Raw genomic sequence first — 17,215 nt, forward strand, 5'->3', positions numbered from 1 at the left:
AACGTTATATCAAGATTAAATGAGATAGAATCAGCCAAAGCAAGATGAGAAGGTAAAACCTCACTTTCCCAGTCAAACCTCACACTCCAGGTTTTAGTGCAAAAGTATGCACAGGCAGGAAACAGAGCAGGTGGGGCTGAGTTTCCCCTCCGAGCAAGCGCACGCTCCTAAAGCCGTAAGTGATAATTGCTTATTCTGAATTCAATCGTGCCATCCTACAGACACAGGTGATTCCAGCTATCGTTTCATTTGGAGAATTACATGCATTTCAAACAAACTTTGCCACCACACAAAGATTTAATAAAGCCGTGAGAAAAGCATTTGTCCTGTCCTCTCCACAGACTGGTGTAGAAGTCTAAATCCACAGGGTCTGGTGGGCTGGCACTGGGGCCTACCTTCTTTCTATGTTGACCCTTCCTTGCAAAACAGCTCTGGCTAGTGAAGGGCTAATTAATCCTTTCTTAGAACTATGCAAAAAAAGCAACCTCTGGGCCTGCTTCATAAGGCCATTGACTGAAAAGTTGGTCTTAGGTCAGGAAACTTAACATGGTACCTGGAACCTACCAGCTGGAGTAGCTTCCTCGAGGACTCCAAAGCCCTTCTTAAACTTTAGTGTGCATATGAATCACTTGGGGGCCTGGCCAAAATACAAGGTGGAAGGAGGGTACGTGTAGGCACATGCATGTACACATGCATGTGTGGGTGTGGGCCAAAGGTCAACAATATCGATGTCTTTCTCTTCTGCTTTTCTCTTCTTTTTCTAAGACAGGGTCTCTTGCTGAACCTGGAACACAGCAACCTGGTTAGACTGGCTAGCCCATGCATCCCAGCGATCCACCTGCCTCAGCCTCTCCCCAACCCCACTCCAGGGATCACAGACTCTCGCCCCCACAGTTGACTTTTAGGTGGTGCTAGGGGTCTGAGTTCATATTCTCATGCTTGGACAGCAAGCACATCACCCTCTGTGCCATCTCACCCAAGTCTTGGCGTCTCTACCAGGTATCCCCTGTGATTCTGAGGCTATGGACCATACGGACTTCATGCAGCAAGGTCACGAAACGCTCTCATTAATGATCAATCATTTCATTGAGACTCAAACATGCACCTGGTTAGGACAGGTTAGTCCAATGCCAAAATGGCTGTACCATGCAGGAGCTTCTGCCAAACTTCCCTGTCACCTGCTACAACAGCATCCCCAAAACGGAGATTTTCACAACGAGCCAGCTGGAGGTTGAGATAATCGTAAGACTTCAGACATGGGGTTCACTGACAGAGCAGATAATCATACCAAAAAGGGGAAGAGAGCCCGAAGGCATTCAAACCTCTGGGGGAATATGACTTGCGATTTATTATCATGTGAAGAGCATAAATGGTAGTAGCATTGTGATTTTTTCCAGGATATAGAAAAATTGATAGCATCGGAGTTGAGCTATATCTCCTGCCAGACTCCTCTCTCAGTGCTGCTCCCATCCTCTACAGACCCAGAGGGCCCTCCTCAGCCTCGTCTATCAAGCGAGTCACACATGGTTACTCAAGTTAGATAGAAAGATTGCAAAAGAAGTGTGCCAAGGCAAGGAGCCCTCTGCACCACAAGAACGCCGATTAGAATAACGGACAATTATGATACCATGCCCGATGGCCCTCTGTTCCTGCTTGGGAAGAGAGAGGTCACAGGTATGGTGGCAGGGAGGCAGATTCCGGGGGAGTGGCAGGAACTCCGAGGCCATGATCTTCAGCCTGAACACTGATCACCCCTGTCCCGTTTGCTCCCTGGAGAGCCCTCCTAACACAGAAAGCTGCATAACTCCGTCATTAAGAGGCCTTGGCTGTCTTCAGGCGATCGCTTAGATATTTTTTTCTTTCTTCCTTTCCTTTTTTTTTTTAACCTTATTACCAATCTGCCTTTCTTAGCAGAGGTCACGAAATGGGCAGGGGACGTCTCATCTTCGTTATAATCCACTGTTTGAAACATTTCAATTAAGTTTCAGATCAGGCCCCAGAACTGAAGCCATTTTAACGAGGGGAAGTAATGACCTTCTGTTGCAGGTGGCATCTGGCACACCATCAGTTTTAATTCTTCTTGATCCTCCTGCACCCTTTGATAGCCGGGATCAAGGGTTCTCTTTCTCCGCTCACAGCACATTGGAGGACTTCTAGGGATGGAGCGGACACGGTTTTTATCTCTGCAGTCTTGGGGAAGCTGGTTGTCACCTGCAAGTTCTCCATGCTCCATTCAATTTACCTAAGATTAAAAGACAGGACCCACGTGCTAAACTGTGAGTGTCTGTACGCGCTCCCAAGGCAAGGACATATCAGGAGGGTTCTGAAGAGACAGTGGGATAACCCCTTTGATGCTTGCTCCTCTGGAAGAAGCAGAGGAGAACTTGGCCACTTTAATCGGATGCAAGACAGGGAGGGAGTAGCTATGTGTGTACAAGCATGACTTCTCCAAGTAACACAGGCTTCATGTTGGAGGGTCATGGCTCTATAGGAATTTAGTTTCTTTAACCAAAACATGGGTACTTTAAGGAAAGGATTTATTATATTTCTCATCTCTGATACAAAGCAAGAACAGATAAAATGCCAACTCCCCCCACCCCCACCCCACTCTCCTGTCTTCCTCAAATCCTCGAAGTCAACTGTATGTGCATTAAACTCATCCCTGGGCTGTCGCTGAGGGAGCAGCCACGACAAATGTTCTCTGCCTCCAGGAGTTCATCGTCAACCCTGAGGGATTAATACAAAAAAATAATAATTATTATGGAAATAAATGTTTTAAGCAAATACCAAGTGATCTGTGAGGAGAAGTGGGTTCCTTTCTAGGAGAGGGGCAGAAGAAGAGGACAGCCAGTGGGACGCTGCCGAGGAAAGGAAGAACGGGCAGCTGGAACCGTCGGGGTGAGGCAGGGCTAGGAAGAAGTTACCGGCAGGCGTGTATGTCAGCTACGAGGAACCTCATAAACTGTCAACATCTATGCTGAGAAAGTACACTTAAGTGACCACATGCATTTGGGTCCCCACACTGGATAATCACAGAGCTGAGAGTCCAGAGGTAGAGTCTATAGTTTTAGTCTCAGCCTGGTCACTATGTGTCATGGGTAAGGTCCTCAGCTTCAGTGCAAGGTAGGAGACTGATGAGAATACTCACCTCACAGGATTAATCTGAGGATCCAGTGACTTAGCCAGTGCCGAGGGCTTACAATTGCAAAGGCTTGCACCACGTTAAGGTCAAATTCACTCCCCTCTACTCTGGTGGGAGCAGGAGTGTCCTCTCCTTTCACATTGCATCTCCTGATTCTCTGCCCCAGAAGAAAGCAGCCTTTTCCTAGCCTGGAGGGTGTGTCCTTTCAGACCCCTTTAAATGCATTCCAGCAAGCTCCCACCTTCTGTGGCGAGGCCTGTCCTCTGCCCGGATACTGGGAATGGATCATTTCAATTCAAGAAATGGCTCCCTGTGTCTTTTCAATTCTTACGCTGTTCTTTCTTGCAACCAGACGGTTTATCAGGAAGGGTATCAGCAAATACTGTGTGCTTTACTGCCGTTAGATGGCACTGGCATTGAATTGAAAAAGCCTTAAAAATAGCCATCAATCATTTGATGTACGTAGGCAGTGATTTATATTGATACGGCTCCGGCTACTATCTGAAATGGTTGTCTTTCATTTTACCCTTTCTATGAGGGTTATTACAGTGCACACCACTTACAACAGACGTGGTTATTATAGACAATTGGTTATAGTGGACAAAAACTGATTTCCCAAACCAAACATATTAAATTCAATACATTTTTCATAGGTTATAACCGACAGAAACCTTGGTTTCAGCTGACGTTTTCCAGGGCTTTTAATGACATTACTATAGGACGCCAACAAGGGAAGGAGGGATGGCAGGTGTCAAAATGAGGCCAAGGAGCACCAAAGGTTTCATTCCCAACAAAGTAATTATCCAAGGGTAGGAAACTACTTTGGAGTTAATCCCCAGAGTGCCCTTGGCTCAGGTGACAAGTTGTCTGGTCTTGGTTTCTCTACCCACCCCCCACCCAGCCAGGGGCCCCATTTGGGGTAGCAGTGGAAGGAGGAGACAGCCCAGCATAGCCTCCTTAGTGCAAATCAGCCAGGCCACAGCCGGTGGTCTCTAACCCACACAAGTCACTGAAGCTCTGAATGCTTTCCGGTTTTTGATACACATAAACAAACGGCTCTTTTAGCCATGCTAAAGAGGTTTGCAACAGAGGCAAGAGGATGAGCTAAATGATCCATGCCTTGATTTCTGTTTCTTTCACAGGACATAGGTAGAAGCTGCCCTCAGTTTCCCACACCCTCCAGTCCACTCTCAGCTCTGTTTGTCCCCTACAGAGCTGGCTCAGTGTCTCCTGGCTACTTTGCACTGCGCAATCTGTCTCTTTGCCTTTTGTTCATACTCCAAGGAGAGTCTCCCCTTTTCTTCCCACCAGAACCACCTCTGGATGGACACAGGAGAGAGCTGGGCCCAGCAGCCATTCATAGTTAAAATAAACAAAAGTGACAGTACCCTTTGGCCACTCAGGGCATGGATATCTCAAAGCTGTGAACTTTGGAGACAACCAAATATGTTGCCTTCCCTCGACCCCTTAAACCACATCATCTCGACAAGGTTTCTCACTTTTTCAAAGCCTTCTTTTCTGAACAACTGCAGGCCACGTATGAACCCTCTGAGATAGCTAAGAGGTAATATCTAGAAGATTCTAGAACAGCGTTGACCCACATGAAAGGGTGCCCCTCTCTCCCCTCTAGTAGCATGCCTTCTGTTTACCAGGCGTTGCCATAGGTTACCCCTTATCTGCTTGTCTATCTGCCCAGGGCCTGCTCACCAGGAGCTCCTCAAAATGGGGGGAATCTACTTTATCTCAGAGTCTCTGGTGCCAAGGTTACAGTAGGTGCCTGCTTAAGGCTTGTTGAGTGAACCAAGGTTTGTTTTCGTCCCCCATATAGGGCTCCTTCCTTCCAGGGTCCTTTTCCTGTGGCTGTGATGAAATTCTGGATCAAATTCAAGAGTACAGTCCATCATGGTGGGTAGTCGTGGCAGCAGTTCTTTTTTTTTTTTCGGAGCTGGGGACCGAACCCAGGGCCTTGCGCTTGCTAGGCAAGCGCTCTACCACTGAGCTAAATCCCCAACCCCGTGGCAGCAGTTCTTGACGTAGTGAATACATCTGAGCCACAATCAGGAAACAGAGAGTGATGTGAATGGGACAGAGACCCTCCAGGGAGACACGGAGACCCTCCCCAGAGACCCTCCGGTTTCCACTTGTACATCCCATAATCCCAGTCAGGGAATGGTAGGGTTATTCACCAGTCCCTCTACGCACTGTGCACCAATAAGAAGCAAAGCTTTTGCTTTCCTGCTCCAAATCCTCATGTCCCAGGCCAGACAGAAAAGGGATGGATGAGTCCACTCGGCTCCAGTCCCCACACTGCCTGGTGGGCTCAAAATCCAAAGAAGTTCCCAATAACTGCAAGGGGAACCCCCAAATGCACCCTGAGCCAGCACCTCTGAGTGCTGCTGTGTTCTGTCTGGGTACAGGAATCCCTGGCAGAGGGCGCTCTGGAGAGCGGAGGCTGAGGCCGCTCGCTCTTGCTTGGCTTCTGAACTTGGTGTAGCAGAGGAGAACGGCATAGTCCCTCCCCACACCAAGGCAACTTTTGGAGGCTCTTCCTCTCAAACAGTTTTCAGCTGTTTCACCTTCTGCCCCAGCTCTGGTCTAGAAATTCCAGCTCTGAAGTTCAGCACACGAAACCCCTGGGGCCAGCATAGACCCCCAGCACGCTGGAACTACAGAAGGATAATGACTTAGGTGAAGCCGTCAGCCTCCCATTAAGAATTTTGCCAGCTGAAGGGCATGTGACTGTTTCCTTCGTACACCTGTATGTACTGACTTATTGATCCATTATTTAAGTGTTCCATAATTTAAAAACTTCCTGGCTTTGTATGTAGTAAGAGTTTCCAGTTAAAGACAGCCATTGTCATCCTAACACCCACCATGTTCCTAATTAGCTCTGTAATTAAATTGCCAAAGAGAACTGAAAAAAAAAAAAAAAAAAAAAAAAAAAAAAAAAAAAACCTCTGCATTGGATAAAGTAAAATGTCCTTAATTATGATGTCGTATCTTTGATGAGCAGAAATAGAAATACACACACCACGAGTGTGCGCACGCTCGCGCGCGCGCGCGCACACACACACACACGCGCGCGCGCGCGCGCGCGCGTGCACATGAAATTAAATATAAATGTACCCATCTGTTAATGTCATATTTTCCTACCAGAGTACACTGACATTGTGACTCTATTATTTTTTTTTAAGGCGGGTGGGAGGGAGAGGGAAAGGACAAAGAAGAAACTTTATTAGTTCAAGTTTGCTTTGTGAAAATAACGATATTGATCAATTTTTTTGGTTCAGCAGGAATTATTCAAGCCACCACCATATGAGAGCAGTAGAAGGATTAAAAAGAAACACACAGGACACAGCGCTGTCAACGGGTTCGCCTTTACCCCCATATTCGCTCACCTAAAAAGCAGGTCAGAAGGTCTAAGCAAAGCAGAGGCATAGCGGGGTCCCTAGCTACTGTGCCTTAGTGGTCCCGGGGACTGGACTCTGAAGCTGCAGCAGCTCTCCTGTGTAACAACAGTGACAGCAGAGCAGCTGGAGAGACCGCTCAGCAGGTTAGAGAACTGACTGCTCTTCCAGAGGACCCAGGTTCAGTCCCCAGCACCACATAGTGGCTCCCAACCTCCCGTAACTCCAGATCCAGGGGATTCGGTGCCCTCTTCCCACCTCTTTGGGCCTGCAGGGTCACAATGTGAGCAAAACACTCATACGCATAAAGTTAATGAGTCTTAAAAGAGAAGAGACAGACAGACAGGCAGACAGACAGACAGAGGGGGAGAGAGAGAGGGAAGGAGAGAGAGAGAGCTGTGAACAGAAAGGAAGGAGGCTCTTTTTTCTGTATTTACATTTTATAAAATTTACCCTTTTCCCCCCAAGGGTGCAGAATCACGAGTGTGCTAATTAAGTTCACAACTGCACACACAAATCCAGGAAATACCAAAAGAAAGAAAAAAAAATGCAACTACTTCCTCCAACAGAGCGACTTGCTGGATTGCCCATGGCGTAGGATGGAGACACACTCTGTCCTGATGTTCAAGCCTTCCAAATACCAAAGGCGCTGAGCAGATTTAGTCTTAATTATTAGGAGCTTAACTCTGTTTTCTTCCCCTCGTTTCTCTGCCACCCTTCACCCAAAGGCCCTTCCATGTCTCTGTGTGTCTGCATTCCCATGTGTTTGTCTTAAAATCTTGGGGCTGAATTTTATGTTGTATACTCCCATTATGGAGAAAGGAATTTAGCACAAGCATTCCAGAGGAAATTCTAGAAGGGTGATGAAATTTAGTGTGGAAATGTGTATCTGAAAGAGGACAAGAGTTTGAGGGAGTTCTTAGTAAGCAGACATTTTCCATAGGCAAGGGCTGCTACTGTAAGCATAATAAAAGCCGCATTTGTAAATGTCTTCTGTGTGCACGTATACTCACGCATGCGTGTGTGCGTGTGTGTGTATGTATGTATGTATGTATTATGTGGTATGTCTCTCACTGTGTGTCTCTGTGTGTGTATGTATATCTCTCACTGTGTATGCATACATATATGTATGTATATATGTATGTCTCTCTGTGTGTGTCTGTGTAGGTATGTATGTGTATGTATGTATATATGTATGTCTCTCTGTGTATGTATGTATGTCTCTCTGTGTATGTCTGTGTATGTATGTATGTATGTGTGTATGTATATATGTATGTCTCTGTGTGTGTATGTATATATGTATGTCTCTGTGTGTGTATGTGTATGTATATGTGTGTATGTGTGTGTATGTGTGTGTGTGTGTGTGTGTGTGTATGTTCATGCAGGTACAAGGATGGTACACAGATACCAGAGGACAACCTCTGGTGTTGCTGTTCAGGCACTGGGTAGCTTTTTCGAGAGAGTCTTTCATTGCTGACAGCATGCCATGCACAGTGGAACCCATGAGCCCCCTGCCTCTGCTTCCCCAATCCTAAGGTTACACATGTACACCCCAAAGTCCAGCTTTCTTTACGTGGGTCCTAGGGGGTTGAACTTAGGTCTTGGTACTTACTTGCTCAACAAGCAATTTACCAAGATCTCCCAGGTGCCATAGATTTAAATGAATCCTAGGAATTGAATCCTGAATTCTAGTAGGCATGTGCTGCTTTAAAGTTTAGCAGACCACAGAGTGCCAGTAGTCAGTCTTATTACTCCTTCATTCTCCTCCCGGGCATGATTTAGCACTGTTCTGATCAAAACTAAAACACCCAAAGAGGATGCAGATGCCCACTGCATTCGTAACTCACAGCTGAAACCCACAGCCAAAGTTTCTTCGGCCAGTGCTGTCTTCCTCTGGGCTCTTAAAATGGAGTGAGATTAGTGGCTTCTACTCCATCAACCCTTGGCCCCAAAACAGTCACAGAAAATGCTGAGCTGTTGGGCCAAGCTTAGAGAAACAGAAACAAAGTTGAAGCCTGCAAACCTGATCATTTGGACTTGGAAACTTTACATCCCTCAGTTAATATGGTCCACTCACCTGTCGGTATAGACCGCTATCCACTCTCCTGTCAGTATAGCCCACTATCCACTCTCCTGTACATGTAGCCCACTTTCCTCACAGAGGAAAGGCGTTACCTCTCCGGGAGCTCATGACTCTGGGTTTAACTGAAATCTGTCTTCCTGCACCACACATCTCTCTACACAAGGCACACATCCCACACAGGCTGCCACATGGCCTATGCTTCAAGAGACACTGGGTGGGAATCCGTTTCTATTTTAGCAAGGACTCAGATCCGTTTGCCATTAATCCCTACCCTCTTCGTCTCATCTGTCACCAGTCAAATGGCATTTGGGGTGGCACTGGACTTGTTTTAAAGGCGAGAGCCTTCCTACCCTTCCTCTGTTTCAGAGGAGAAAGGAATACCGTGGATGAGGGACTTTCTGTTCAATGAGGGATTTGCGTTTAGACTTCCACATGGAGCAAATGACTGTCACCAAGGGAACCTGTTAAGGAACTACTCTAGTGGCCACTTTGTAGAGCCTGGGGCAGTGATTCTCAGCTGTGGTACCCTGACAGAGCCCTGGGTCCCTGCTCCACCCAACCCAGTCACTATGGGGCCCGGAAGCCCATAGTTTCACAAGTTTATCAAGTAAGCTTGGTTGGGTGGTCTCTAGACTATAGCTGACCCATGACTGTTTATCTACAACACAGAGGTAATTTGTAGCCCAGACTCCAGGAGAGCCTGGCTTTGGGATAGGGATAGCGGAATGTGAGGAGGTCAGAGCCAAGGGGCTGGACAAAAATGCTGGAGCCTGATGTGTCAAAGGTTACATGCCCATTTTCTTCCTTCTGAATCCAAGGAGTCACTGAGACCGCCTTGTTTCCCTGTACCCGGATGCATCTGTCTGTAAGATAAAGAGTGGCTTGTTCACTTCTTGCTGTGTATTTTTCCCTTAAAAGTAGGCCTGCGTCTACCCCCTACCACTCAGTATGGGCCCTCCTTCCCCTCCTTCCCTCCTTCTCTCCTTTCCTCCCCTTCCCCACCTACCAAGGTCTCCCTTAGTAATATTGGCTGGCCTGGACGCACAAAGATCCCTCTGCCTCTGCTTTCCAAAGCCCAGGAATAAAATGGCTAATTTTTTCTGTTGCTCAATTGTCACAATCCCGTCCACCCAGTATAGTTTCCTTGTGTTTCCAGGCTTAATCATAACCGGTCTGGTGTAGAAATGAATGCAGTTCCCGCCCCCATCACTAGAGCTCTTAATCCCTAATTTCGCTTAATGACTTAAGACATGGACCCATGGGACCACTCTTTCTGCCCCTATTCAACTCCTGCACAGGAGCAGAATTCACATAACCCTGCTTTAATTTTTAACATATAAATAATTAATCCTCCATTTTTAAGAACGCATTAAAATGCTTCATTTCTTAGTCAGCCCATTTGACTGGAGACAAAGGTATCTGCTACTCAGATTTGCTTTTGAGTCCTGTTACTCTGGTAAAAGTTCCCCCCACACACAATTTGGCCTTCACTCAGGACCTCTGCAGCTGCCAATTAGTTTCCAAAGCCTCTATTTTTTTTAAATGTTTTTCATTTTTTAAAAAATGTAATTGAATGTCTGCTCATCACAGGCTTTCCTGTGTTCAGGCCCAGGGTGTTAACCATTTTTTCAGGTTGATGGGTCAGCTTTGAAATTTTACAGAAGGGCCTGTATGCTCCTGTAGTGTGCTCCTCGCAGCCTGTTAAATATGGAGTGAATATTTAGCATGGAGTTTCTGTACTTCTCCACTGACTTCAAGTGCACCAAATAGTTTACAAGACTATTAATTAAACAAGAGAGCTGCACAGATGCACATGCTTTTCAAAACCGTTTGCATTGGCCCAATATTGCCCTTTAATTTTCAGTTGCATTAAAATAACCCGCAGAACCACAAAGGGTAGCGAGCTGCGGGTCGGCAGAGATGCTAACACCGATGAAACCGGAATGCTGAATCCTTTTCAGAAGAAGGGGGAAAGAGCAGGAGAGGAAAAGAATTCGCCGGAGAGGAACTGACTCCGTCCCATTCATGCTCCCTATTTGTGCCACTTCTGGACTGAGTCTTTAATTTAACGAGATCTCATTGGGGGAGGAGGCGGGTCGGCCCCCATCTGTTGGGGGCCAGAGTGTGCTCCACCTGGCGGTGCAATTGCTTTCTGAATGAACCGGGCTTTATTTCAGTACAGTGGAGCAATTGTTTGGTTGCTTTCAAACACTAGCATTCTCGGGATCTGATGGGTAAATAAATAAATAAATAATCGCTCCGCGGCGCGCAGCTCTCCCGGCTGCTAACTGCATCTGACCACTGCGCTCTGCCGCCCCGGTTCGAACTCTGACGCCGCTGACTTGGAGTCTGAAACGTAAAGGGAAGGGCTGCCTTCGCTGGTCATCACGGCACACGGCTTCCACAGCTGGCACACTTTCCAAGCCCTGGAAGGGAGAAGAAACAGATACAAGCAATTATCCCAGGACTGCACAGCTGTCGGCATTTAGGGCTGGCAGACATAGCACTGTCCCGTCTCAGTCCAACTCTACCCGGGGAGGGAAGATGGAGGTTGAGGGAAGATGGAGGTTGGCTATCCCAAAGAACAGCGTCAGAAGTGTCAAGCAACCTTGTGTTCATTGCTCCCCTGGGAAGAGACGCGAGGGAGAGCTTCCCCTCCCACACCCGCCTTAAAAAGCAGGCGGATTGGGCTGGAGAGATGGCTCAGCGGTTAAGAGCACCCGACTGCTCTTCCAGAGGTCATGAGTTCAATTCCCAGCAACCACATGGTGGCTCACAACCATCTGTAAAGAGATCCGATGCCCTCTTCTGGTGTGTCTGAAGACAGCTACAGTGTACTTATATATAATAAATGAATAAATAAATCTTTAAAAAAAAAAAAAAGCAGGCGGATTGACGTGCAGTCAGCAACTCTTCTGCCTCTAGCTTCGTCCTCGTCCTCGCTACCCATAACGCCTCTTTAAGAAGAGAGCAAAGTTTATAAAGATTCTCTTTCTTTACAAAGAAAAGCTCCCCCACGCCTAGCTTATCCAAATCAGAGATCTGCATGGCTCCCCAGCTAGGGTCTTGTACAAGGATAGGAATAGCCACCTTCTTGTCACGGTCTCTCCCCGAGGGATTCTGCTCTGGGTATATTTAACAGTGACTTTGGAAACAACCGGGGATGGTTTTGGTAAGAGATAGAAACGGGCCTGAGAGGAGAGAAGGGCAAACGCTGGAGAACACTAGTGTGGGAGGAAGGACTTCCACTTCAAAAAAGCTTGGTGAAGAGAGAGGTTGGGGGTAGGCGCAAAAGGAAATTGTAGCCGGGAGAGGAACTGAGGCCCAAGCCCCAGCTCTTGAAGCCTGAGAGAAGGAAGATTCGATAGGCAGTAGCGGAGACTCATGCTGCCTGCCGGGCGCCTGTGTGGGAACTGGTCCCACAGCCTATGGCTGCACCCAAGGCAGAGGTCAAACCCCAGGCGCATCACTGCTTCCCAGACCCGTGAACTTGCCCAAGCTGTAGAACTCCTCCTGCCTCGGTTTACAAAACCCTCGAATAGAGCAGTCATAACCCAAGAATATCCTTGTTGGGTGTGGGGGGAAGGGAGGAATTCCTCACCGAAGCATGGTGTGACAGATGCCAAGTAACGTGATCATTAGACTCAAGACAGAGATTTATTTCATTTGCTGAAAGCATTTGAGCCTTCATAGTCACACGAGCCGCATAAGAGTGCAGGGCTTCCCAGAAAAGACAGGTTTAAGCACGAGTTCACACCGTCATAGGGAGGTCTGGCTTCGGCTAGGATGCCCCCCAGCCTTTAAATGGCTGACCGCCTGCCTGCTCCAGTGTAAGACTCTACCTGTAAGATGACATTGAAGGCATTGATGCTTTATACGCCTCAGGGCCCCACTGGTTTTCTACAGGTCCAGCCTGGCCCAGCTGTCCTTTGCACACGCTTGAGGTCCCTGCAACGCTCCGTGACAAGGAGACAACACTTTGCTGCACACCAAGGTCAGGCTACAGCGGGCTGTCTGCCCACCTCTGTGATTCAACCTTGTCCCAAGATGAGGCGTCCGATCTGATCTTACTGTTTATGCATGCGATGACCGATGTTATGCATCGACTTGACTAAGGGATGGGAATGGTAAGCCACTAGTTCTTTGTGGCCCTGTGAAGCTCTTTCTGAAAAAGATCTGTATTTGAATTGATAGACTGAGACCGCCCTTGCCAAGCCGGTGGGCACAGCCCAATCCACCGAATACCAGATTAGACAGGAGATGGAGGAAGAGTGAGCTCACTTTTCCTGATTGGATTGGTATATCTACCTTCTGCTGCCCAGAGGCATCAACTCCTGGACTACACGATCTGACTGAAACGAGTACTGACTGGAACTAGTACTGACTGGAACTAGTACTGACTGAAACTAGTACTGACTAGAACTAGTACTGAGTGAAACTAGTACTGACTGGAACTAGTACTGACTAGAACTAGTACTGACTGGAACTAGTACTGACTGGAACTAGTACTGACTGGAACTAGTACTTACTGGAACTAGTACTGACTGGAACTAGTACTGACTGAAACTAGTACTGACTGGAACTAGTACTGACTGAAACTAGTACTGACTGGAACTAGTACTGACTGAAACTAGTACTGACTGGAACTAGTACTGACTGGAACTAGTACTGAGTGAAACTAGTACTGACTGGAACTAGTACTGACTGGAACTAGTACTGACTGGAACTAGTACTGAGTGAAACTAGTACTGACTGGAACTAGTACTGACTGGAACTAGTACTGAATGGAACTAGTACTGAATGGAACTAGTACTGAGTGAAACTAGTACTGACTGGAACTAGTACTGAATGGAACTAGTACTGAGTGAAACTAGTACTGACTGGAACTAGTACTGACTGGAACTAGTACTGACTGGAACTAGTACTGAATGGAACTAGTACTGACTGGAACTAGTACTGACTGGAACTAGTACTGAGTGAAACTAGTACTGAGTGAAACTAGTACTGACTGAAACTAGTACTGACTGGAACTAGTACTGACTGAAACTAGTACTGACTGGAACTAGTACTGACTGGAACTAGTACTGAGTGAAACTAGTACTGACTGGAACTAGTACTGACTGAAACTAGTACTGACTGGAACTAGTACTGACTGGAACTAGTACTGACTGGAACTAGTACTGAGTGAAACAAGTACTGACTGGAACTAGTACTGAGTGAAACTAGTACTGACTGGAACTAGTACTGACTGAAACTAGTACTGACTGGAACTAGTACTGACTGGAACTAGTACTGACTGGAACTAGTACTGAGTGAAACTAGTACTGACTGGAACTAGTACTGACTGGAACTAGTACTGAGTGAAACAAGTACTGACTGGAACTAGTACTGACTGGAACTAGTACTGAGTGAAACTAGTACTGACTGGAACTAGTACTGAGTGAAACTAGTACTGACTTGAACTAGTACTGACTGAAACTAGTACTGACTGGAACTAGTACTGACTGGAACTAGTACTGACTGGAACTAGTACTGACTGAAACTAGTACTGACTGGAACTAGTACCTTCAGCTGCCTTGGTTTTTCAGGCCTTCATGTGTAAAATGGAAATACCTCTCAGGCTTCTGGTTCTCTGCCTTTCAGACATTAGCTTCTGGTTGCCCACAATTACACGAGCCAGTGTCTCTTTCACAGACCCACATTTGTATCTATGGATTTAGTGTCTCTGGAGAACAATAACTAGTACTGTTGGATTTGGCCCTGGTTTATTTTCTTATAGAAGAAGATGATTTTTTTTGTGAGAAAAATCATTTTAATCCCACACATATTTTTTAACGTGACTTAGATGGCGCAGCAGAATCATTCAACCCATGTTCTTAGCTCAGAGAGAGACAAACCCACTGAGTTAGAGTCCGGGTCTACACTGCACCTGGATACCTATATTTGCCAGTAAATAGAAGCACATGGAGTTATTAATTAGCATTTATGAGTTAATTAGCATTCATAAGTTATGTCAACACAAGATGATGAACTAAGCTGGATTGTTTGGGAAGGGGAGATGAAGGAGAAAACTTCTCCCTCTACTTAGAGTCACATAAATGTTACTTCCCTGGAATGGAACCCCCACCCAGCAGTCAGCAGAAATGAACACACAGATCCAGGGGAAGGCAGTAGATTTCCTGAAGCTGAGGGTGGCCTTTCCTGAGTTTCTGGTTCCTATTACTAATCTGCTTCATATTGAATGGATTTGAGACTTCGTTTAAAGAAAACATACAGTAGCAATATAACCATCCTCGGTGGCCCTGTGTGATTTCCCCTTCATGAAATCTTGAGGTCGAAAGGAAATTCAGAAACCATCGCCTCATCCACCGTGCTCCCAGTATAGAAATGTGCACTCTAAAGTGACAGTGGGACAGACTTGGTCCACCTCTTCTCTGTGACTTAAAACGTTGACGAAACCAGAATTTCAGACTTGGAGCCCAGCATCATTTCTCTTAGGCGGTCATTGTGCCTGCCAAGAAGGGGTGCACAGATTCTTTGGGGAGCCAGAGGTCACTGGCATTCCCTTTCAGTCAGTCTTGCAAGCCAGCTCAAGAACCTCCATCAGCTGACATCTGTGTTTTGACCTGTTTTGTGCAGGACAACCCCATGAATCTCTCTGGGAACCACTGAGCTTTAATGGAAGTTGTGCTGCACTTAAAGAATCCATCTTCCTAGAGATTAAAGGGGGCTTTGGGGAGAGGGAAAGAGAGGAAGCAGTGGCTGGATGGATGGGAAGGAGCCTTGGTTAGAGAATTGGTGATCCCGAGAGGACGAACCGTTCCCAGTTGGTCCATTTATGTGGAAATCTGACTGTTTTCACCCAGATCCATATAACATCTGAACTGAATTTCGCAGTGGTTTTAACAGATTAAAGCAAACACCTTTTAAAGCTTTTCCCACATTCAGCCCGCCCAGGTGTTCGGCTCACCAAGGCTACTTACAGAAGGATGGTTCCAAATGTTTGCTTCAAGTACTCCCCTTCCTGGCTGTCTCACACAGTCACTGCTATTTAAAAAAAAAAAAAAAAAGTTTCTCTCACATCTAAAGGACAGCCTACATCCCTCAATTAGGATCCACAGTTCCAAAGTCTTATCTCAGGGGCAGAGCGTCTCTCAAGAGTCCCTTTATACAGTGGACAGGTTGGCGTCTTGGGTTATGTTAATGCAATATTCATGGGGGCCAGATGGGACCTGAGGGAAAACCGAGGGCAAAGCCATGGTCCAGCTGCCATCAGGAAGATTCAGGGAGAACACGTTTCTGTAACAAGCATGCTTTCCATCATAGAAGGCCCATTATAAACTATCGTAACTCACAATTGTGCATTGTTTGTCTACGGTTGATAACTCGGAAAACTTGTGAAGCAGGTAAGGGTGGCTTCTATCTCATATTTGAGATCATCTACCTCAAACGTTGAATTGTCTTTAAAATTTAGTTTAAACTTGATTGGCAATTTGTTGCACAGTAAAACACAAACCATTCTTCTTATCTCCCAAGGCCTGGTGACCTTAGGATTCAATGCTTTCTTTAATCTTGATTTTGTGTGTGTGTGTGTGTGTGTGTGTGTGTGTGTGTGTGTGTGTGTGTGTGTGTGTGTGTGTGCTGGAGTTCTGGGTATATAAGACATTGTCAATTTCCTCTATCAAGTCTTTAGAGGCAAGGTAGAGATAATGCCAAGTAGGCATCACCAGGCATCTGTCAGAACATATGGACAGGGGTTGGTGACCTCAAGCATGTCTGTTCAGCCACCAGCTCTGCTTGGTACCCATCACAACTGAAGGTTCCGGTCTGTATAAACGCATCATCCGCCCCAATACGCCAAGCTTCCAGTGTGGCTTCTGTAAGTGGCATCTGTTGTAAGAGGATGTTCACCTCTCATATAACTAAGAAGGAGGAGTTGGAACTGCAAGCAGGAAAGTAGAGGACACGAGACAACCTCGTTCCTGCCGATGGCTCTGTGCCAACAACAGCTTACACCTCGTGACCCTTTGATCTCTGCTACAGCAACATCTACCTGTGCGATCCATCGCCCAAACCTTTGCTCTTCTTGGAATACCCCTCCATCCAGCTCTCCTGCTGATCACCTACAGGCAAGCCCAGCTGTTGGCTCCCATGAGCAGACCTCTCCTGCCTTTTCTGCCACCACAGCACTTTTTTATGAGCTTTCTATCACCACATGTACTGTTGTGTTTAATAATAGTCTGGCTAGGGTTTTTGCTGGGTTATTTTTTTCACCCTCAAATTATGACCCTCTTAAAAGACTCTCATAATTTGAATTGGCTCACCCCAACATCTACCCCCTCGATGAACCACTGGAGCACAAAAGGGGCCATCGATCCAAAACTACAGGATCTCCATGACACAGAACAACAGCAGGATATCTGAGAGAAGAAGGCCCGGTGAGGTTCCAGTATTGACAGAGTAGTGGAAGCCAGAGGCTCGGAACCAGACCAACAAATCATTGCAAGGGACATTCTGTGGGCAAAGGGGCATAGTGCAGGATACACAGTGACACACACAGTGACACACTACAGCTTCTTCCAC

The 17,215-nt window shown here is 46.6% G+C and overlaps 1 protein-coding gene across 2 annotated transcripts in view; it reads right to left on the reverse strand.

Annotated features, from left to right (window-relative positions):
• Positions 1 to 10,453: 10,453 nt before the first annotated feature.
• LOC147996593 (uncharacterized) overlaps positions 10,454 to 17,215 on the reverse strand; it is a 28,985-nt gene continuing 22,223 nt past the window's right edge. Inside the window, exon 2 of one of the 2 annotated variants that reach the window (XR_015672645.1) lies at positions 10,454 to 11,058. Coding sequence is in view for 1 of the 2 variants with exons in the window: in XM_087638154.1 (XP_087494280.1) it covers positions 10,837 to 11,058 (222 nt within the window). In the remaining variant the exon portion in view is untranslated. The remainder of the gene's footprint in view (positions 11,059 to 17,215) is intronic. The other variant, XM_087638154.1, reaches the window with a different exon arrangement.

The sequence above is a fragment of the Rattus norvegicus genome, chromosome 2 (assembly GCF_021556685.1).
Source record: "Rattus norvegicus strain SHRSP/BbbUtx chromosome 2, alternate assembly SHRSP_T2T, whole genome shotgun sequence".
Lineage (NCBI taxonomy): Eukaryota > Metazoa > Chordata > Mammalia > Rodentia > Muridae > Rattus > Rattus norvegicus.